Raw genomic sequence first — 24,751 nt, 5'->3', positions numbered from 1 at the left:
ATCTGGATGAGACCTGATAGGCTGTGGTCATATGGTTGTGGAGAAGGTCCCCTTCTGTCAGAGGTCTAGGGGAAGAGAATAGGGCAAAAGAGGGAGGGACAGTAGGAATGGGAAGATACAAAAGAGGGGATAGCAATAGGGATGTAATCTGAATAAATAATATATATATATATATATATATATATATATATATATATATATTTAAAATTTTTTTAAATGGCTACTTAGACAGTGCTCGTTCCTATGAAATTCATCTCAAATGCAAGACTGGTCCAAAGTAATGGAGTAGGAATGAAAGAAAATATTTGTTTCTTCCCCTTCTTTGTCATAAACATTCCAAAGTCTCCAGTGACATGGTGCTGCCTACTCTTGTTTATGGGGTAATTTATTTCCTTGGAAAGTACAATTCTTATCTAGTTTATACAGAAAATGAAACAGATGGCAGAGCTTTAAAAAAAAAAACTGCAAATACTTCACAATGATCACACAGCCGTTATGTAATAACTCCTTGCTCTCGTTAGAACTTAAACCCTGCTAACTTTATAAACTTCGTGTCGAGATTTAAGACAGAGGGGAAATAGCCACAATAACAACCGAAGTGATGACTGGTATCCTCCTACAGCTTAATTTAATCCTTGCAGCATCCTTGTGAGGAAGTCATTACTGCTTCCACTTTATGGAAAGAGAATTCAGTCCTCATGAGCTGTGGAGCCATGACAGGCTCACCCTCCCTGCCTCAATAATGCGTGTCACATTTCCACACCCTGCCCAGCTGATGGAGAACAGCAGCTCACTGGATCTCCTGCCAAAGTGCTGGAAGACAGTTTGCTCCTCCAAAATATCAAGATCTAAGCGGTTTACTTATTTTACAATATTAAGTATATTTTGCTAGTCAGATTGCCCCCGCGTGTCATCATGTTTCAATATTATTCCAAGTTTTCCAAAGTCTGAGTACTTAACTTTTAGCCAGGGTATCATAATAATTCATAATGTCAATTTTCCACCCCAGGGCAATTCATAGAAATGCATGAAGTTCTAAACAGCCCACACTGAGGACAACGGTCGCTCATTCATCCTCATTGGGATATCCACAGTGTGAGAAGGGAAACAGAAGCTGGGGGAAAGCTGGCTTCTAGAAGCCTGGCTTCGTCACTTAGTGGGTTTAACCGCTTTTAATAACCGAGTGGTTTGCTCTTAGCTTCTGAGAAGACTCAGAGCTTCCTGGGAAGTCTTAGAAGCTGCCCCTTTGTATTGTGAAGAGTAGGGGGGTAGGGGGAAAAATGCTCTATTCCAGAGAGAGAGAGAGAGAGACAGACAGACAGACAGACAGACAGACAGAGGCGAAGTGCATTGGAGATTCGTAAAGGCAGTGATACAATAGCAGAGCAGTGTGGAGAAACCGAAGGGTGGTCTGGGAAAGGACCTAAGAAGCACAGGGCTCTGGCTGCACTGGCCCTCTGCATGGAGAGAGCAAGTAGAAGCTTGATCAAAGTGGCCAGGCGAAGAGACCAGCAGCTGGCCCACAACCATGGTCAGCCTCAAATCCAGGCAAGGGTTCTAGAGACTTCTCTGGCCAGAGAGGAATTCCATTTTGTCTCCATGGCTCAGAGGGTAATGCCCAGGGCCATTTTGAGAGAGATCCTGTTGTCTCAACTGAGCCACCACACAGACCTAAGAACCAGGAGCAACCACATGGCAGAGCCTGATGAGAGATGGCTCTGCGGAGTCCTAGAGAATGGGAGGATCGCACAGGGGCAAACAGAGAGGGGTAGCTCGTAAGAGGCTCAGGCAGAGAAATGGTCAGGGAGGGAGCAGTAGCAGGCCCCACTACCTGGAAGTAAGCCTGGGGTTTGGTAGCCCTGAGCCTGGAGTCACCAGGCGGACTAACCTCTGGGTCCATCTACCCACTGCTCCCAACTGTAGAGTCAAAAGGAATGCTTGCCATCCTGGCCCGCATCCCCCAAAAGTGATAAATGCTTACTGGATTGTTGAAGGGATGGGGCACAGGCCTGCCTATATAAGCCCCAATATACTTAGAAGACACCCCTCAACTTAAATACTAACCACCCCAGAATGGACAAGGTGGAGACACTCTGAAGAACGGGAGAACCAATAGAATACACAACAATGTGACAAGCTTATCCACAAAGAAAGGAGGCTCTAACAGTAATTAAAACAGCATGGTAATGGCACAGCAACAGGCTGGTTGATCAGTGGAATCGAATCAAAGACCCAGATATGAATCCACACACATATGGTCACTTGATTTTTGACAAAGAAGCCAAATCTATTCGATGGGAAAAGGATAGCATCTTCAACAAATGGTGATGTTCTAACTGGATGTCTACATGTAAAAACATGCAATTGGACCCATATTTGTCATCATGCACAAAACTCAAATCCAAGTGGATCAAAGACCTCAACGTAAAACCAGAGACACCAAGTCAGTTAGAAGAAAAAGTGAGGAAGAGCCTGGAACACATCGGCATAGGAGACAACTTCCTGCACTGAACACCGACAGCCCAGGCTTTAAGGTCAACAATGAATAAATGGAACATCATGAGGCTGAGAAGCTTCTGTAAGGCAGGAGACACTGTCAAGAGAACAAAGCGACAGCCTACAGACTGGGAAAAGATCTTCACCAACCCTACATCTGACAAAGGTCTCATATCCAAAATATATAAAGAACTCAAGAAATTAAACACCACCAAACCAAATAACCCAACTGAGAAATGGGGCTCAGAACTAAACAGAGAATTCTCAACAGAAGAATATCAAATGGCTGAGAAACACTTAAAGAAATGCTCAACCTCTTTAGTCATCAGGGAAATGCAAATCAAAACGATTCTGAGAATCCATCTTACACCCATCAGAATGGCTAAGATCAAAAATTCAAGTGACACCACATGCTGGCGAGGATGTGGAGAAAGAGAAATACTCCTTCATTGCTGGTGGGAATGCAAACTAGTACAGCCACTTTGTAAATCTATCTGGCGCAATTTCAGAAAACTGGGAATAGGGTTTCCTCAAGACCCAGCTATTCCACTCCTTGGAATATACCCAGAAGATGCTCTACCACACAACAAGAACATTTGCTCAACATTTTCATAGCAGCCTTATTCATAATAGCCAGATCATGGAAGCAGCCTAAGTGTCCCTCAGTAGAAGAATGGATAAAGAAAATGTGGTACATTTACACCGTGGAATAATACTCAGCTATTAAAAACAAGGAATTCCAGAAATTTGTGGACCAATGGATTGAACTAGAAATGATTATAATGAGTGTGTTAACCCAGAAGCAGAGTCAAATGGTATATACTCACGTATATCTGGACACTAGCCCAAGAGGCATGTCCCATGAAATTTTCACTTACCAGGAAAGTGGGACAGAAGGGAGGACATCCTATTGGGATTCTAGATGAGAGAAACATGGGAGAATGGGGAAATAGAAAGATCCAGAGAGTCCTAGAAACCTACAAGAAGAACATTATGATGGACAGATCTGGGGCCAGGGGTCCTGCTCAAACTATGGCACCAGCCAAGGACAATAGAGCAGTAAACTTTGAACCCCTACCCAGATCTAGCCAATGGACAGGACATTCTCCATAGTTGAGTGGAGAGTGGGGTCTGACTTTCACACGAACTCTGGTGCCTCATAATTGACCATGCCCCCTGGATGGGGAGGCCTGGTGGCACTCAGAGGAAGGATAGCAGGCTACCAAGAAGAGACTTGATGCCCTATGAGCATATAAAGGGGGAGGAGGACCCCCTCAGTCACAGTCATAGGGGAGGGAGTAGGGGGAAAATGGGAGGGAGGGAGGAATGGGAGGATACAAAGGATGGGATAACAATTGAGATGTAATATGAATAAATTAATAAAAAATATTTTTAAAACCTAAAAAAAAAAAAGGAGGCTGTTAAAGTTCAGACCACTCTGAATGATGCCAGACACTTGTACAGTATGAGGTCAGCACCAGCAAAAACCACAGGAAAGACAAAGTACTACTCCTAATGTGACTGACTTTCCCACCAGGCACCCACCTGCCACACTTTAAAAACATCTATAAAGAAGCCACACCAACTCGCTGTCTTAGGAAACTAAGTCACAATACCCTAGATATGTTTGTTACTCAATACAACAGCCAAGCTGTGGAGCTAGCCTAGACACGCATTAACAGATGGGTGGACGGGTAAGAGGAAATGCGGGTCGTATACACAATGAAATCATATTCAGCTGTGAATAAGGGTATTAATTTTGCCTGTTTGCAGGAAGACAAAAGGGATGGGGCTGTCCATTCTTAGAGAAATAAACCAGACTCAGGAAAACAAACAGCATGCATCCTCTGATGAGTGAAAGCCATATAGCAGCGGCATGTGTGTGATGGTTGTTTGTGTGTCTGTAGTGAGGGGTGCCCCCTTTGTGGTAATATTCCTTCTCTCCAGGGACCAAGAATCCAAGGAGCCAACTACAGGCTGAAGCCGCTAAAGCCATGAGCTATGGTTTTCCCACACTGCTTATGCCATGTATTTTATAGCAAGGACAGAGAGGAAAGATCATATAGATGTTAAGCTTGAGGATGTTAGTAGCTGAAGACAGTGTTAATACTGGCGGCTTTAGAATCCTCAATGACTACAAATTTTAAACAAACATGAACGCGTTGTAACCCACTTGTTTTAACTTTAGCTTTCTTAAAGGAGCATACAACTATTAAAAGCCTCTTGGGGGCTGGGCTGTAGAGTTGGCTCAGCATGTTAAGAGTTCTTGCTATTCCAGAGGACCCAGGTTCAACTCCCAAGACCCACATGGCAGTTCACAACTGATCCCTTGCTCCAGTTGCAAGGGATGAGATGCCCTCTTTGGCCTCTCAGAGCACCAGGCACACAAGCTGTACACAATGAATACATGCAGACAAAACAGCCCCAAAATATGGTAAAAGCAGCTTAGTGTGCTGACAATTTACAATAACACCAAAAACAATGCACTCAAGATGTCAAGTATCTTTTACTGATAGGGTGTTTGAGGGACCTACAGGAATTTAAACTTCTCTACTGCTTTGTTTGTTTGTTTGTTTGTTTGTATACAAAGTTTTAAATGTTAGGTACATTTGGAGAGCACAACAAATCATTCTGGAAGCTATAAAACAGCATTTAATAACATTAATGTCATTGTAATATTGATGGATTGCATGCAATATGTTGAGCCTACTTAAATACAAAAAGAACAGAAAACAATAAATAAGGAGTACCTCTCCCCTTGTGTTTGATATCTCCCGGCAGTCTGTATTAAATTCTTGCTCCAGGAAAAGCCACAGCTGCTTGAAAATACCCATCATGCTTAATGCACACTGCCCTTGCTCATCAGAGAACCTCGGAAGCCCTCCCCATCTGCTTACCTGCTCTGATCACATTCAACAGCTTTGCAACTGCAGTCGGTTCTTTCTTCTTTTCCCTTTCCTGTTATATCTGCAGCTTTTGCTCCACCTCTTAGCCAGCACTGTATACCCTTCCATGTCTAATGTATTCTTCAAGGGCAGCCCTGTCCACAGCTCACTACACCTGGCTACATTTTTTTTTTATGGCTTTGGATTTGGTCTTTTAAGACAGGGTTTCTCTGTGTAACCTTGGCTGTCCTGGACTCGTTTTGTAGACCAGGCTGGCCTCAAATTCATAAGATATCCATCTGCCTCTGCCTCTGCCTCTCAGAATGCTGGGATTACAGGCGTGCATCACTGCGCCCGACACACCTGGCTACTTTCAGATGCCACATGCCTGCGTTTCCTGCATTAGTATTCTAGGTAACTTTCCTGAAGGTTATGATTTCATAAGTGCATTGTTAGAATAGTAAGTTCTGTCTTACTATTCTGTCTTAATTTGTCTCTATTTATCGTAATCTTAATCTGTCTGTATTTAAGTAGGCTCAACATACTGCATGCAATCAATCAATATTAGAATGATATTAATGTTATTAAATGCTATTTTATAGCTTCCAGAATGATTTTTTGTCCCCTCCAAATGTACCTAAAATTTAAAACTTTGTATCCAAACAAACAAACAAACAAGCAAAGAACTAGAGAAGTTTAAATTCCTGTAGGTTCCTCAAACACCCTATCAGTAAAAGATACTTGACATCTTGAGTGCATTATTTTTGGTGTTATTGTAAATTGTCATCACACTAAGTTGCTTTTATTATATTTTGGGGCTGTTTTGTCTGCATGTATTCATGTGTACAGCTTGTGTGCCTGGTGCTCTCAGGCACTTACAAATGGCTGTCTTTAGAAATCATCAAATCTAATTCCATATATTAAAAATAAAAACTAAAACTAATCTTATAAGGAGTTAGTAAAATATGAAACTAGGAAGATAAAGACTTCTCACTTGTTGATCATTTCACTTTTAAAAATGAATCTTAAGCCAGACGGCTCAACTTGAAAACAGAGGTTTGGTCTTTGTTATGTCTTTACCCTGACATTGTATTTCAGACCATGGCAATATTAGCTATGCCTAGATTTCAGATGTGGTCTAATGCATTAAAAGCTTGGTGAAAACCCAAGGTGGTGGTACTACATGGAAATGGTGGCCCGTTCAAAAGGCAGGCCTGTGGGAGGCTGTTAGGTCCTCGGGGAACGTGCCTGCAGAAAGGACGGTTTTCCCAGCCCGCCTTCCCACTCTGCTTCCCGGTTTAGTGAAGTGAATGATCTGCTCCGCCATGCTTTCACCTCCATGGGAATCTGCCCTCCACAGAGACCCAAAGCAGTGGGGCCACTTGGCTTTACCTGGGGCTTCTAGAATAATGACGTAAAAGGGAAGTCTTGTGGTTATAAACTAGTTGGTCCAGGCAATCACATCGATTATAACTTTCCAATATCAAGAATTGGCTAGGCTCACACGTTTACCAGGGAATCTGCAATGGCAGTCTTCTGCAGGCTGTAGTAAAGCATTTTGCCCAGGTTGATGCAATACACAAGAGCCCTGAGGGTGTGCTCACCTGGCTCACAGTTTTCAGTCACGAGTCCTGTATAGAGACGGCGGCTGAAGGAAAGCATCACGTCTTCTCCTTCCATGTGAACAACCAAGAGGCCCTTGGTTGACCTCGCTGGAACCCCCTGATCTGTGGCCCTTAACTGCACCCAAAAAGGAAAATACTCTGAAGACGGATTCTGCTGAAGTTTGACTTCTCCTGTATATTCATCAATAGAAAACACTGACTGGGTGTCTGCAAAACTGAAAGTAACAGTTCCGTTGGGGCCCGCATCCGGGTCACTGGCTCTCAGATGAACAATGGTCTGGTTTAGGGACAGCTGCGGGGAAATGAAAGCATCAACTGGGTTCTCTTCCCAAACAGGATCATTGTCATTAACATCAGTGACTGACAGGAGTATAGTTAGCACGCTGCTTTTTGCACCTTGGGCGCTGCAGTCTCTGGCCACTGCCTGGAATGTGTGGTGAGATCGGGCTTCTCGATCAAGGGCACGGCTAGTTCTCAGCGTCCCCGATACGTGATCAACAGTGAATGCTCCAGAAGTTTCCTCCAGAAGAAAATATTCCACCTGCCCGTTGAGGCCCTCATCTCTGTCCACAGCAGACAGCACCAGGACCACAGTGCCCACTTGAGCATCTTCTCTCACAGAGGACTCGTAATGCAGCATAGGAAAGGAAGGGCTGTGGTCATTGTCATCCAAAACCCTAACATGCAACTGCATCACAGAGCTTCGAGGTGGGGTCCCCAAGTCTGAGCACAGGACAGTGAGGGTGAAGTTGTTGGTCTGCTCGCGGTCCAAAGCACGAGTTGTTGAGAGGTCTCCTGAGGTTGTATGAATAGCAAAGTATTCATCCGTGTTTCCACCTGTCACAGAAAGCGAATTGAAAACCTATTTGAAATGGGAAAGTAATAACTCCCTGATAGCTAATATATTTATTAGTTTAATAGTTGAAGATATTTATTTCCTGAATATTGTATTTTAGCACTTTCTTAAATACTGAAAACAATTGAGCATGGCAAAGACTGTAACTTTTCAAGATGCATCTTAGAACCTTTGCAACAGTCTGATATTTTGTGTGTGTGCAACATAAAACATGTTGTATTAATATACTTTCCATAATATTTAGAGATGTATTTTATTGAAAATAAAACAAGATTCATGGATAAAAACAAGTCACGATGTTCATTTGGTTTTGTTTGTTTGCTTGCTTGCTTGCTTGCCATCAATCAAAAATTAACATGTGGGGGCACTGGAAGATAGTTCAGTGGTTAAGGGGACTCGCTGCTCTTCCAGAGGTTCTGAGTATAGTTCCCAGTGTTTACATGATAGCTCAAAATCATCTCTAACTCCAGCTCCATGTGAGCCAATGTCCTTTTCTGGCCTCCATAGGCACTGCATACAGTGGTACACATACATACATGCAAGTAAACACACATACTCATGAAATAAATAAATCTTTAGAAACACTCTTAGAGAGTGGGTTATAATGACTTTCCAAAATGCTATGGGCTGTTGAGTTTATTTCAGTTGTATGCCACTGCTATGTTATCTCTTCTGTAATCCCCTGGCACTGCCTGTGTGAATCCGAACACATCCGAGTCGGCTGCACATCTGCCCAGTTCTCCCATGACATCATCAAGGCTATTTCATCTCTGTATCTTTCAAAAACTGTGTTCTTTGTTATCTTCCATGGAATCAACTCTAATAAAAGTCATAACTGAGCATAAAGACAACATGTCTCAAAGTCATCTGGGTGGAATCCTGAAATTACAAAACGGTTCAAAGACTCAATGGCCATATTCCAGAATGAGTAGTGGGATCAAAGTGTCAGGCTTAGTGGCACGGGGCCTGACTAGTTTGTAAGCAGTTAAAACACATGGGATCAAAGTGTTCAGAGAGAATAATCACAGTAGCTAGTGTGCGGGCTCTGCCTTTTTATTTATAAGATATAGTTATTCTATGTCCGACTAAGGGATGACCACATTGTGTGATATCTGAGATCAGGAAATCAACTCGCTTCCTTGGTGAACATAAAGAAAGGCCCTGCTACGTGCCAAGTATGAGCTCCTATGGTATACTACAAATGTTCTTGATATTGGAACTATGAGGAAGAGTTAGCCATGTGATCTAGCTCCCAAGACCTTACACTCTAGAAAGGGCAGGTTGGAACTCAGACGTTAGGGTGTGCTCTGAAGACTCTTATTCAGGTGGCCTGGATTCCATGGTGGACAGCCCCGTTAGCATGGCCTCAAAATGTTATTGGAAACCACAACACCTAAATCTACCCTTAAACGAGAAGAAAGACTATACAGTTCGGAGATGGTGTTCTGTGTAAAGCAGAGACTATGATCCCAGGAATATGAGCCCTTAGTAGCTGAAATGTCTTAGAGCAATTTAAAAAAAAAAACCCTGGCTTCCTTGGGAGTCTGCATGTAGCAGACAAGTAATGGGCTGACACAAGGGAAGACACGGATTTGGGAGGAAAGCAGGTCAGACCTCAGATGGCTTATACTTCATTGCAGAACCTGAAGGGGAGACCTGGGAGGATTTTAGGCAGAGTCAGGAGTCAGGTTTCTGTTTAAGAGGAAGACTGAGGATCAAGATAAGAGTTTATAAGAACATGTAGGCATTCGAAGGTGGAAAAGCAAGATGCGAGAAGGAAATGATCATGACTTAGCTTAGGTAAATTCTGTGGTTTTGATGTTGAATAGGTCTCTGAAACCCAGGTGTTAAAAACTTGTCTCCAAGGTGGTAAAGCTATAAGACATGAGTGCCTTTGGGACATGGGGCCTAGTGAACCTGTAGGTTATAGGGATATGCCCTTGAAGCAGTTTGTGGAAGCCTTCATTTTCTACTCCTGTGTCCTGGCTCACAAACATAAGCAGACTTAGTCTAGTTTGCCATATGTAGCCACCATATTTTTCCCTGATAGACCTAAAGCAATGATCCAATCTCCCATGATGTGAAAACTCTGAAAACAGAGCCCAAATATCCTTTATCCCTTTGCCAGTTACTTATCTCATGGATTATGTTATTGTTACAAAAGACTAAATGAAAAAAAAAAAGAATGATGTTTAGATCCATCATTGCTAAAATAATGTCTGATTATGTCCAGGGTTACATAATGTGGAACTTTCCAAGGAGTAGCTGTAAACAGATAGCTTTAAGGAAGTTCCCAGATGCACAGCATTTTTACTGTACTGCTAAAATTGTTTTGCCTGGGAATTCATCTAGTATACTGATTATGTTTTTGTCAACTTGACACAAAACTAGGGTCATCTGGGAAGAGGGAACCTCGTGGATGAGGTGCCTCCATCAGTTTGGCCTCTATGTAAGTCTGTGGGGGTTATTTTCCTGATTAATTAATTACTGACATGGAAGGGGCCAGTTCTCTGTGGGCAGTGTCACTTGTAGGCAGGTGTCCTGAGTTATATAAGAAAGGGAGATGACTGTAAGGCATGAGGAACAGGCCAGCAAGCAGCATTCCTCCACGGCCTCTGAGTATTGTCTGCCTCCAGGTTCATGATCGGAATTCCTGGCCTGACTTCTTTTCATTATAGACTATAAGCTCTAAAAATGAAATAAACACTTTTCTCCTCAAGTTGTTTTTGGCCATGGTGTTTGTCACAGCAGCAGAGATAAAAAACCAAAAAACAAAAACAAAACAAAACAAAAACTAGGACACCTAATTTGTATCATAAATAAAGATTTACTCTGCTGTGCTCATCTTTATTATCACCCTTTTCCCAAATAAAAATAAATGACTGAAAAATAAAGAGGCCATTACCACCTAGGACTGTTGATTAACTCCTCCCATTGCTGTTCAGCAACTGGCTTCAATGTCTGAAGAACACATCCTACTTCATACAGAAAGGGTCTTTGCTATTAATCAAATTGCAAATTCTGTGGTGCATAAATCACAGCCGAAACTGTGGGAATATACAACTCAGAAAACATTCAAGAGCTAACATTATTTCTAGCAAGCAACTGCCCGCCCTGCTTTCGGGATGTACACAGGGACTTATTAAGCACAGTTCAGTGGTAGAGTATGCATCCAATGCCTCTGAGTCCTGAATTCTGAATGCCAATGTTTGCACCAAAGAAGAAATCTGAAAATACAGACAGCTACTTTTAGACCTTGTGTCTGTAAGAAAGAAAATTGGCAGGAGGCCTGCTGCTGCTCTCTCCTTAGTACATGGCACCAGACTGTGTATATGCCCAGCTGATCAAGAGGCTGGGGCAGACACATCCTTGGGTATAAGATTTCAAGACTAACCAGGGCAATATTATGAGACTTTGAGGAGAAAGGAAGGAAGGAAGGAAAGAAAGAGGGAAGGAAGGAAGGAAGGAAGGAAGGAAGGAAGGAAGGAAGTCACACATAAACTTGAAAACAGGAATACCTTAATTATATTAAGAGAATTATTTTCAACACAATTTCAAATTGTTTAAATCAACTATTAGTGAAATATCGAACAGTATCTTTGATGTTTTAATCTTTAAATAATCAACTCAACCTAAAATGACTTTCAAGCTTAGATTTTAAAGTCGCTTCTACTTCAATGTATGTGGATACTAAATTGCAGAAAACATAGCGACAATAATTGGTATATGAATAAAAATCTACTTCATTACAGTAAATTATGACAGGATATAGAAGGAATTAGTAACTTAGAATATAAAGAACAAAATAAGCTGTTATATAAAGGAACAATAATTGGGGAAAGCCATTCATTTTATCCATATTTGCCCTAGTGTTGGCTTAGAACCAAGTTCAGAAAAGCTTTAAAGACCACAACCTTAAAGAACTTGAAGAACATTGGTCCAGGTTGGCTTTGGGCAGAGTCAGAAGCCCCAGGGTTGGGGGATCAGCCATTCTCACTAGGTGTGGATTTTGTAGGAAAACGCAACAGATATCAAAACATTAGACTCACCAGACCATCTGCATCACTGCTCAATACCCAGAGAGAATGCTGGCTTTCCAATACTCACCTGCTATGTGATAGGTGACAGCTCCGTTGTTGCCAGCATCCATATCAAAAGCCAGCACAGTATAGACAACCCCCGGATCTTGGTTTTCCAGGATTTCAATATCATGGCTGAGGACAATAAGCTCTGGGTCATGGTCATTTTCATCTTCAATGGTGCAGGTGATGGTGGCAGTGCTGGACAATGAAGGGACGCCACCATCTCGCACAAGCACTGTCATGGAACACAAAGAAGGATGGGCGTGTGGCTGTTAATACATTACCTAAGATATATCGTTCCGGTTACACTGAATGGGAATGGACTAACCGGGCATGCTTGGGTTAATAATACTTCATTTAAAGACAACTTACAGAAGTCTTAGACTTCAGGATGGAGAATGGCTCAGCAGTTAAGAGAAATGGCTCCTTTTCCCAAAGGCCTGGAGTTCAGATCCAGCAACCCACATTAGGAAGCTCACAACCACCTGTCACTCCAATTTATGAGGATCAGACAGCCTTTTCTGGCCTCCTTGGGTACAGCATACACACAGTGCACATACAGACAAGCAGGCACACACATACATGTACATCTTAAAACAAATTTTAAAAACTGTAAAGAAGTGCTAAATCTCACCAATAGTCCTTCTGCATCCTTTGATATTACAGAGTGGGGTAGGGGGGGGTCAGGTTTCTTACCTTGAAGTGTGAAGATTTCTTGAGTTTCTCGGTCAAATGTGACAGCCGTCACCACCTCTCCTGTGTCGGGATTGATCTCAAACAATCCAAAGGCAGGCCCTGGCATGATTTCAAACTGCAGCTTGGAATTGACCCCTTAAGGAAAAAAAAATAAAGTAAAACTTAGCCATTCTCTCCTTGGATAATTGGACCATTTTCTTATAAACATATCTGGCTGTGGATGAGAACGGCAGGATTATTAAAAAGTGTTCTGATTAAAGAAGAAAACAATATCTCTGTCTGTTCTTCTGGAACGAAGGCCTCATGAGCTGAAATGCCTGGTTTTCAAAAGCCTTATGAGACTTACCCACAGTGAATGCTTAGGATTTTTTCCTTCCCATAAAGTTTTTCTTAGGGGCGAGCAACTCTACAGCATAGTCCTAATTACTCCTCCTAACACCCCTGATTGTGATTTAATGACATAATTGTGAACTTGCAGGGCAGATGACAATTTCTGTAGATTAGCCTCTACTTAGAAAGTCTGTGCTCAGCTGTAGGACTCTTGTTTATTCTTGACCTCAGGAGGCAGGCCCCCAGAGTTACTTGTGTGGTTGTCCTCTCGTGGGTTTGTGTTTATCCTAGCAGTTGGGTCTCCTATCTGGAGTGAGATGTGCCATACCACATTGTTATGCATTTTGGAAATAATTCCTCCCATTTTTGTGGCTGTAAGTAGTTACTTGCTTATTCTTCCTCACACCCTTGTAATTGTCCAGAACAAACAAGAGAATAAGAAAATAGGAGAGAAATCGAGATGGCTTAGTCTAATCCCATTACTTTAGTGAGCAAATTGGAAGCCTGTGTCTGCAGATATTTAGTGCAATACTCCTCGTGGCATCTAATGAAAAGTGTATGTGTGCCCAGTTGCTTCTGTGTGCACATGGCACTTTCTGATATCAGGCCTCAGGACCTGCATCCCCATGACTTCATCCTCATGGCCCTTGAGAGCACCAATCTCCAATGGCTTTCTTTCCCTATGCAGTCCAGTCTGAGTATCACTCTGTCCAACTTGCTTCTTCCCCATGCCTTGTGACTTTTTGGCTGAAGAATCCCAGCAGAGCTTTTGTCTACTCTCCTTTGTTACTCAGCAGACACTGACATGAAGAGAAGGTTCCAACAGCACAGGCTAAAGCCACAGAAAGGTCACCGTCATCTGCAATTGTCCTCAGTCACAGCTCTTCTGGAAGGCCTCCCACCAAACACATCCTGGCTGTTTCCCTCCCACAGACTCCTTTGTATTTCTCAGAAAGAAAGGATGTATTGAGAAAGAGTTCCGCCCATCATCCAAATCTATGTTCAACTCCACCTCTATCTGCCCATCTTAACGGCAGAAGCCTTTCTTCAGCTGTGCTGGCTTGGAATTATTTCTGAAGCTTCTAGACTTCCTTCAATATTTCTTTTCCAACTATAAGAAGTCTCTCAATATTGCCAAATTTCCTTAAGGATTCTGTCCATTCTATGGAACAAAATTCAAACCATTGTCACCCCCAGTGACTCTTTCTACTATAAGCAATGATTTTCTGATTACAAAACCTAGAAGCTATCTTTAGCTTCGTCCCTACAGTGCTATCAATTTCTCACTGATATCCAGAAAAGAAAAAAAAAAGGAAGGAACAAAAGAGGAGTAGAAAAAGAAAGCAAGTTATCCAGTTGTTTGCTTGTTTGGGTGCTAGGAATGGAACCCGTGGTCTCACACACGCTAGGAAGGCCATCTATAATTGAGATAAAACCTCTCATTGTTTCCCCATGTCCTATTGTTCTCCTTGTTTTCCAGAGTGAGATGAAAATGGCTTATTCTGACCATAGTTTAATTGGCATCTTACTCTAATGGATAAAAGTAGAGGTGAATACAGGTTCATCTACTCTTCCCTAATCAATGACTCCAGGTGACATCATGGACCCTTATTGAACTCCAAGTATTAAACTCTTTCTTCCTTTCATCCCTCCCTTCCTCCCTCCCTTCCTCCCGTCCTCCCTTCCTCCCTCCCTTCTTCCATTCCTCCCTCCCTTTCCTTCCTTCCTTCTTTCCTTCCTTCTTCTCTTCCTTTCATTCACCTCTCATTGCTTCCCTCCTGGGCTCAATTATTCATGCACATTCGCTGAATGTTAGACCTGGAAAGATATTGTTAAAACAACTGTCTTGGTCCCTGGAGCCCCTTTTTTTTTTGTGGCATGGACAATTAAAAGGTTATAGAGAGTAATGGGAAAAACTTCAGGAGGGAGTAGATTCAGAGAAGACGCATCAAAGATAGTGTTTCATTGTTTCATTCAGTAAGCACACAACATTCTAAGGCAACAGGCAGGTGATAAAAAAAAAAATAGAGAGGGCCACAAAGTCTCCCTCCCCAGTGGCTGATAGTACAGCACTCAGTGAAGACAAGTAGGCATGCAAGCACAGTTCTACACGACATGACTCGGCATGAGTGGCTAAGCAGAGATGCCTTCTGCAAGACCATGCAGAGGAATAGGTGTTGAGCAGTAAGAAGAAAGAAAGAGTGGATGCACTAAAAATAAAACCCACACACTTCAGCAATGTCTATAAGGCCCCTCATGATGTGAACCATGCCTAGCACTCTACCTCTTCCCATGGATCATGTCCTTGCTTTGGACTTTTAGCCTCCTTCTGCTGTCCTTTGTGGCAAGTCTTTGAAGAAGATCCTTGAGGGTGTCAGTGGGCAAAGGAGGCCTACAGTCATAGACTCTAGTGCCATAAGCCAGAGCATGGAAGCATAGATTTAGACTTGCAACACAGTAGTTTGCACGCTGTCTTTTAAAAGATGATGGCTCTTTTAAAAGAGCAAACAGGAGATGGTAATTCCAGAAGCTGCAAGCAAAATGAAACTTAGCAAATTCATAGGGCAGAAAGGAAGCAAGGAGGGTCCTTGAATAGAGTGCCAAATGTCTTGTCACAGGAGAGAGATAGAGAATAGCACTAGGTCATCACTTTTATGACAGCACGGATAACCGAACACTTGCATTGGACTATGATGATGTGATCGTCAAAGGACGCAAACTGGTTAGAGAACCAACTGTCTTACAGGTTACAGAAAGCGAATTACAAGTGGAAGTCTTAAACTTGGCATATTAGCTCATAGAAGATCACAAATCTACTGGGAGAGCCCCAAGATAAATCTACTTGGAGACTGGATTTATGCTGAGTGACAGATGCACAGCAGAGAAGGGGGGATGCAAAAGCCCACTAAAACCCATAGTCAGAGTCTGCAGTATGGCAGGAAACTAGATGGAAACCCAAGTTGTAGATGGAAAGCGATTTATATTGACACACATCTGGGGAATATATGTAAAACCAATTTTAACCACACAAGAAAGACTTATGTCTTAAGGCGACTATAACATTGGCTTGTGAAGACTTATTGACATTTTGTGTCTACTAGGACTAGTGCATATTATTTTATTTTGCATCTAGGAAAACCATGTTTCATACCCTCAATCGTGATTCAATGCCCAAATCCTCAAACATTTCTGAAGCCAAAAGAGAACGAGCATCACTGATTTTTTTTTTCCAGGGGGGAGAAGTGAGCAAATAAGTAAATGAATACATTTCAAAGATTAAAGACAATCTGAATCCATGTATGATTCATGAGCTTTATTTTTATCAAATCATGAAGTCTAAAACATTGATTGAGCGCCTACATTGTATTTCTCACTACCATAAAATCTGGGCTAAAAGAAAATAAAATATAGTGGATCCAAGTTTATAGTGTAGAAGGGAGATAGTCAGCAAATACAATGAAATCGGTCAGAGTTTAGACCGAAATTTTAAGAAAGATTGTCTCAGAATGAGTGAGATCATGGTTGGTCCTTATTCATTTCCCCTCTTCCTATAAATGCATTTGTAGCTGGAATCCATATACTGCGAGAGAGAAAACCTACATAGAGTAGGCCAACCAAATGCTAACAAGAAACCAGCAGAACAATAGTAAGAGATTAACAGAAGTAGACAAAGCCTATCATTAGCATGTCACTGTGGTTCCTCCAGCAGTAGCCTCAGATTGAGAGCGTCAAGATTGTACGCTCCCAGTGGCCTAATTCTCCTCTAAATTCTTCTATTAGAACATGGTGGAAACGAAACTTTCTTGAATCAGGAAAACAATGAATAAGACCGGATGGTGCCTGAATCCTGCATCTCTCTTCATGGACCTCTGATTTGGGCTGAACCTAAACCCAGCAAGGGCTGTTGGTAGAGATTCAGAAAGCAGACTGATGAGCAACTGCATCAGAGTCCAGATGAGCAACTGACGGATGTTTGCATCAGCAGATGGCCAGAGAAGACACGTCTTCATAAAGCAAGTGATGCCGTGCTTGCCTGGCAGGAGAGATATGTCATAATCAAGAAACTAACATTACAAACTTGATAGCCAGCTCTGTCTGCTACTGAGAGATGTTACTGCAGAATGCCATATATGGAGATCTTTAGTATTTAGGAATGGAGATGAAGCTCAAGATGTGCAAAAACTCTGGTTCTGTGCCCAGATAATAATAATAATAATAATAATAATAATAATAATAATAATAATAATAATAATAAAGGCACTTTAGTTTAATGGCCACATGTAAGTCTTCTCTTAAAAGGTGCACATAAATGGCTCTTATGAGGAGAATCCTGGTAGTACTCCAAAGGCTGAGAAGTAGGGAGAAGGAATCCCCACTGAACTTCCTCCCTTCATTCTAAAACATCTTTCCTCCCACATTTTGCTTATCTAATGTTAGATGCACATTAGGAATACTGATGTCAGAATCAGAGTCAATGAAATACTGAGCTTGCCCCTGACTCCAAGAGTGTGCTTAAAGGGTACAACAAAAGTACATCACACACAGAGAAAGCCCTGTCCCGAAACCAGATGTAGCTTATCCAAGACAGCACTGGGTACAAAGGACATTTGCATGGTGTAAAAAATACCCTCTTACTGACCAGTGAACTCTTTTGTTATAGTGTTATGTCTTACCACTACTGAGCAAGTACCATAACCCCAAAGCCATCTGCCCTGTTACATGCCTCTTCCACAGCCATCTTTGCACACTAACAATGGAGCTCTTGTTGGGGGACCAAACGCTGGGAAATTTTAATACCTCAGTTAAAATCTGGTAGTTGTTTTTTTTTCCCCTTTTAATACAAGAAAAAAAAAGTCCTGCTAGATTTCGAGTGAGTCACACAATATAAACATTCAAATCCCTTTGGACATTGAATGCCAAACAACACCGAGTGCTGACATTTCAAAAATCCGCATTCTAGAATGCCAGAACACATATGCTCAGCTCTCTGGTATTAAGTAACACTATAGTATTTTTTAATGCATACTATAAAGTAAGCCATTCATAAATTCCAACCTGATGCCAGTTATGTTAAAATCTTGAGCACGTCATTTAATTCTTATGCATAATCCTGTTTCATTGTTTTAACCAGTTCAGTGCAGGAAAAAAAAATCCAGGGGAAATATATTCAAACACACACACACACACACACACACACACACACACACACACACACATACACACACACATTCACATGCATTTACAAAAACACCTGATTAACAGATCTAGCTTCCAGGGGTCCCGCTCACACTAAGGCACCAGCCAAGGACAATACAGGCAGTAAACTTTAAACCCCTACCCAGATCTAGCCAATGGACAGAACATTCTCCACAGTAGAGTGGAGAGTGGGATATGACTTTCTCATGTACTCTGGTGCCTCACATTTGACCATGTCCCCTGGAGGGGGAGACCTTGTGGCACTCAGAGGAAGGACAGCAGGTTACCAAGAAGAGACTTGATACCCTATGAGCACATACAGGGGGAGGTAATCCCCCTCAGGAACAGTCATAGAGGAGGGGAATAAGGGGAAAATGGGAGGGAGGGACGAATGGGAGGATACAAGGGATGGGATAACCATTGAAATGTAATAAGAATAAATTAATAAAAAAACAGATCTGGCTTCATTAAAAACATAGTAAAGACAGTATTCATATGAAATTCTAAAAAAAAAAAAAGACTTAAACTTTTAATCAATTTGTTAAAAAAAAAAAAGGAAAGACTTTCAGTAATAGAAACCATCTTCAAGTCATGTAAAAGTGATGAAATTTGGGATGATGTTAATTTGTGTTTCAAATATCCATAAATGTTAAGCCACAAAAACTAACTCTGCATCTAAATTTTTCATTATACTTTTTATCTCTACAATGATAAGGTTTCAACTAAAATATAATCAATAGGTCACAAAAGAAAGTAACATTAACACTAGGCAACTTCTCAGAGGGGGGAAAAGGGTAGAATGACTTAATTATGGCAATGTCTTCTTAATAGGGAAAAAGAAATTGAGAGAAATTCTCCTCTCCCTTTTCAAACATGAAAAATAGATACATGCATCATACATACATACATACATACATACATACATACATACATACGTTTCTTCAGTACAACCCCATATAGAAAATAAAGTTAACAAACTAAGGCCAGGGGAAGAAATGATTGTGCGCAGCCTAGCTACACATTAGTGTGGGCTCAACCTACGCAGTCCACTTTGAGAAGTGGTTCCTGAGTCCCATGGAGGCCCAGGCTGCTGTTTCCATCATGAACCTTGGACCAGAGCATCACTAAACCAGTCCACTGTGAAATGCACAGTGTGAGTGTGTGTATGTTCCGGGGGACCACTGTGAAATGCACAGCATGTGTTATGTTCCCTAGGAACAGCCTGTATACGTCCCCCATTGTCCCTATCCCCCTAACACAAACAGTGCTGGAAAAGCGCTAACTTCTCCGCACAGGCTGAGAACAGCTGTGAGCATGCTCCTTTCTGTCTGAGTACAGTGAAGAAAAGTCTTTGATCACACTGCCCCACTCTGGTCAAAGAGGGAAAACAGTGGGAAGCCTTAAAAAAGCATCCCTAGCATCTTAGACAAATTCACATCAGAGGCCCATCGGGGTAGAATGGTATTTCCCAAGAGAGCAGAGCGGCTGAGAGATTCATAACTCAGGCTGAAAGCTAAATAAATCCCATCTTTTTACTGTTCTTATCAACATTCAGTGGGGGAGACACCACTCTTAGGTATCTCACAATACTACCATTAAATCTACTGTGCCTTAAACATCCAAAGAGACCCAGCAATGTACAGAAGCAACACGGAGACACTCCTAGGTTCCCAGAGCTGTGTGTCTGTATTTTGGGTTAATTATAATGGTGGGAACAGGAGTTAACATTGGCCATTCGCTGGGCCAATTGGTATAAGAACTCTCTTTCACATAGTAATGCCTTCACACTTATAACAGGGCTACATATTAAGCACTGAAATTGTCTCCATCTTACAAGTAAGAAGACTAATAACTTCTTTAGGGTTATACAGCTTCAGGCAGAGATAACTCTAGGATTTCAACCTAGGCCGCCTGACATTGGCTCCACACAGATCTTGGAGCAAGCCTTTCCCACACTCTTCTTAAGCACTAGGCTGCCCCTGCTCAATGCATCCAGTGCAGCCTGAGATAAGCATGAAGCTGTGTATCCCTCTGCCTTCTATGTCAGTGAGATCAATAAATTACGTGCTGATTAGGCATGGAGTACTCCAAATAATAATAAAGATTAATACAAACAGATGCTAGGTAAAAACGGGCATCACTTATAGCTTTTTGTCTCTTGTACGTTAATGAAAATACTTGATATTTGAGCTAAGTAGTGACTTCATTTCACCATAATTATTATTTTTCTTAATTTATTTGCTATTATTATTTGTGTGAGTGTACATGTGCATGCATGCATGTGGCATAGTGTGCAAGTGGAGGCCAGAAAAGAGCATTCAAGAATCATTCGTCTCCTTCCATCATGGGTTCGAGAAATCCACCTCAGGTTGTTGGTCTATCAGCAAGCATTTTCCCTTCTCACGGGCCTCACTGTTCCATACCTACTACTTTACTTTCCATCAACTCTTTCATGCCTTTTATGGTGCCAATTACCTAGTGTCCGTTGCTTTCAGATTACCTGAGTCTGCGTCCTCGGCTTCAACCCTTGCGACAAACACCCCTGGACTTTGATTTTCTTTCACTGAGGTTTCATACAGAAGTTGCTTAAATGCTGGCGTCTCATCATTTACATCGAGGACGGTAACTGTCAGAGTCTGGGATGAGGAAAGTGCTGGTGTGCCCCCATCGCAGGCCACGAGGGTCAGAATGTGCTGAGCTTTCACTTCGTAATCCAAAGGACAGGCTGTCTTGAGCAATCCTGCTTTGAAAGAGAAGACACAGTGGGCTATGGATGGCGCCTGGCTCAGGACTGGTTGCGTTGCGTTGCACAGTTAAAATCTCACTTTTCATTGCTAAGCGAAGGAGTCATAAAATAGTGAAATGTACTGAACCAACTTCAAATTTGTGTATTAACTACGACAGAAAGTTAACATTCTTAGTGAGAAAAGTCAATTTAAGTTATGAAGACACATGACAAATATAAAAGTCCTGTACAGTTATTTACTGAGAGGCCTACATCAAGGATAGCAGTCTATCCAACATCTCCTTTGCTTTCAAAAGTGTCTACGATAATAATAACATATTCTGTGGGGCATGGCATATGTAAGAGTAAGCAACTCATAAACGTGTCTATGACTCCATTGTTCAGGGCATTTGGTTGCTTTGAAAGAATTGTTGTCTGGTGTACTTACTCTTGGTTAACTGCCATTTGTTTTATTAACAATAAAGGGCAAAGATGTTGCAACTCAGGCAATAACCTTCCCAAATAAGCTACCTTTATATCCCACTAAACTGAACCGCATAACCTGTGTGGGTGCAGTGCTCTACACAGACAGCCATTATAGAATAATAACTATCGCATAGTTCTTTTAGGATTATTGACTGCCTCCCTAAAATTTTTCTTTAAATAATTCAATATTAAATCAGATTTTTCAAATAGTTTTTTTTTAATCATTACTCATATGGGCCATAGGAAAACTCACTATGTTTTTTTTTTTTTTAATTAGAAACATGAGCCTTGTGAGAGGGAAAAAAGTTCCCATCCCATATGAATACATTCTGCAATTATCATTTTATGTCTTTGAAAAATACCTTAAAAGAAACAGCCATTGTAATAGCTCGGGATTCATGATGCTGGCATTGCTAAGACACAATTCAAGTTTATTCTTCCTTTTTAACAGGCTGAAACAGACCTTCCTTGGGCATCTTGGAAAGCATTTCAAGAACCATTAAATGAGCTCTGAGCAGAGCCACAGCTCTTGCAGAAATCGTCAGCTTGTGTCTGGAGAATCTCTTGTCAGCAGGGCACTTAGGTGCTGCTCAAGCAAGCCTCAGAAGGGAGCCATGTGTCAGGATTTAAGAAATGTCCTGATAAAACTTCCCAACAGGGTAGAGCCAGCTAGTCTCACAACTTCCAAATCCTACACATTCACTTTCATTGCAAGTAATGTTCTTCACAGCTCACCAAATAGCTTACATCTGATTCCCCAACCCCTGTAGGTTCATGTTGGGATCACTGTTTTGTAGACAATTACATAGTAATCCATAAGATGTTTTAACATCTTGAAGATCACATAAAGTTCTTTACCAAATTCAGAGGGATGATGATACTCTGCATATACTCATTTATCTCATCACATTAAAAACAAAACAAAACAAAAACAAAAACCATAGTGGATGCCATTTGACAACATAGTGACAGCAAGACCACTGAAATGGCAGTGAGTGACATTCATGCAGGGAGAGTGACTTTGAGTAAATGCTGATGTAAACCATAAAATGCTACGGTTGGTATGAAAAACAATGTCCGTTATGAACAACAAAAAAAATTCAGCCATTAAAACATGTATGTTATTTCCAGTTACAAACCAATGCTTTTTTTGCATAATCTAAAGGCACGTTTCCACACCAAAGTCCTTGCACAATGATCCTGGCTTGGTATGTAGCCACCTTGCTTTACTTTCTAGTAGCATTTCCTACTCCAAGGAGTCACAGTAGTGGCTGTTACATCCTCAGCGCACAGAATACAAGCTAGCTACAAAGAAGTTAATATCAATAAATAGTTCAAGTAAAATTAGTTCCCTAAATACAATATATGTGATATATATACATATATATCAGTGTTCATGTATATATATGTATGTATATATATAGTGTGTGTGTGTGTGTGTGTGTATTGCATCTCTCTAGGAAAAGCCTGTCACGTAACAACTACAGGGGTGGCATTATTATACGACAATCAACAAGAAGAGTTGGTAGGAATTCAGGGAAATAAAAATCCTTGGGCACCATATCAGTTTTAGTGCGAATTGTTCAAGTGGAAAACAGAATGGGGATTCCACGAAAATATTTTTTTAATTAGCAAAAGGATCAATAAAGTTCCATCCTTCCAGAGAAGCCACAGCAGTTTCAAAATTGTTTTAATTATAATTAAAGCATCACATCCAATGACACCACTTCCGAATATTATGCAAAAGAATTGAAATCAGGATCTCCAAGAGGTAGTGCCAATGCCAAGTTCACTTTCGTACTGTTCATAGTAGCCAAAGTTAGAAATAACTCAAAGGTCTACTACCAGACGAGTGAGGATAGAAAACATGGTACATGCATGCCATGGTTCCTAGCAATCACGAGGGGATTTTGCTTTCGGCGATGGCATGTCTGGCCTGGACTTTGAAGACATTGTGCTGACTAAAATAAACTAGTCATACAAAGACAAACACTGCATGATTCCATATACGTAAGCTATTTAAAACAATCTGATTTATAGAATTATCCAGAGGAGTGGTGGTTGTTGGAGGATGCATAGAAAAGGGAATAAGAAAAAAAAATAGTTTAGATTAAATAAAAAAGGGTGACCTTTAGCATTGTACTGTACATCACTGAGTCCATAGTCAAAAGTAATGTATTCTATAAGTAAACATGTTAGGGATGCTGTCCTCAATGTCACATTTTCTTTCTACAAAATTGGAAATAGTGGCGTATACCTGAAAGCCTAGGATTTGGGAAGCAGAGGCAGGCAGATCAGGCGCGCAGTGCCATCCTCAGCTACATGGTGCCTTTGACATCATCCTGGGACATCTGAGAACTTGTATAAAACAAAACATAAACACAATATTTGGTAAAACAAAGTAATTTAGAAGTGGCATCCAGAGTACTGTACCTGACGACCCATCTAACATGAAGACCGCGTCCTCATTTCCTGAGAGTATGCTGTACGTCACTTCTCCATTCATCTCTGCGTCTGGATCCTGGGCACTTACACGGTGCACCAGGGAGCCCACTTCAGCATCCTCTCTGATGGAGGCGATGGGATAAGACACAAAGGTGGGGCTGTGGTCATTCACGTCCAGAATCACCACTTCTGCTACCAGCGACCTCCATCGCCGGTCTGTCACATTCACTGCCTGGTCAGATGCAGTTATGGTGAGAGTGAAAGCTGGAGCAGTCTCTCTGTCCAGGGGAGATGCGGTAAGCAACGCTCCGGAGGAGGGGTGGATGAGAAACGGGTGCACTCCAACATGGCTGGATTCCGCGAAGTACTGTATCCTGCTGTTCAGAAAACTGCCATCGCTGTCTTTGGCATTGAAGGTGTACACCAGAGTCCCTACAGGGGCGTTTTCCTCTACGCTTAGCACAATGAACTCATTCTGGAAGGAGGGGGAATGGTCATTTTCATCTTCCACATCAACACTAAGGAAGACCGTGCTGTTCCTGGGAGGACTCAGGCTGTGGTCTTTCGAAATCACCCTGATAAGGTAATGAGATGTCACTTCATAGTCAAGTTTCTTAGAGAGGAACAAGTCCCCTGTGGAGCTGTCGATGTCAAAGTGGCCTTCCTTGTCCTCTGCAGCAATACTGAAGTGTAACTTCCCACTGCGGTGCTGTTGAAGGGGGTCGGGTGACGTCATCAGACTCATAAGTTTTGCAGGCTTTGTGTTTTCTGGGATAACTAAATGTCGGATGTTCTGAGGCATAAAAACTGTCCCCTTGGAGAGTGGTATCACCTAAAGTAAGAATGAAAAACAAAATCTATTGATGAGGAGAACTTTAAAACTAACTTCAAGTATCACTATTAAAAGGTAAGTTTAGACACCAATATAT

The 24,751-nt window shown here is 41.7% G+C and overlaps 1 protein-coding gene across 1 annotated transcript in view; it reads right to left on the bottom strand.

Moving 5' to 3' along the window:
- The window catches only part of DCHS2 (dachsous cadherin-related 2), a 207,560-nt gene that overhangs the window by 32,732 nt on the left and 150,077 nt on the right, over positions 1-24,751 (bottom strand). Inside the window, exons 9-13 of the mRNA XM_084769764.1 lie at positions 23,811-24,654; positions 20,667-20,906; positions 12,641-12,775; positions 11,970-12,179; positions 6,986-7,843 (exon numbers count right to left, since the gene is read on the bottom strand). Coding sequence (XP_084625890.1) covers positions 6,986-7,843; positions 11,970-12,179; positions 12,641-12,775; positions 20,667-20,906; positions 23,811-24,654 — 2,287 coding nt within the window. The remainder of the gene's footprint in view (positions 1-6,985; positions 7,844-11,969; positions 12,180-12,640; positions 12,776-20,666; positions 20,907-23,810; positions 24,655-24,751) is intronic.

Source organism: Acomys minous (genome assembly GCF_964271855.1).
Source record: "Acomys minous genome assembly, chromosome: 19".
In the NCBI taxonomy this organism is placed as follows: Eukaryota; Metazoa; Chordata; class Mammalia; order Rodentia; family Muridae; genus Acomys; species Acomys minous.
The sequence above is the reverse complement of the archived record's forward strand: the minus strand, read 5'-3'. Positions and strand labels throughout refer to the sequence as shown.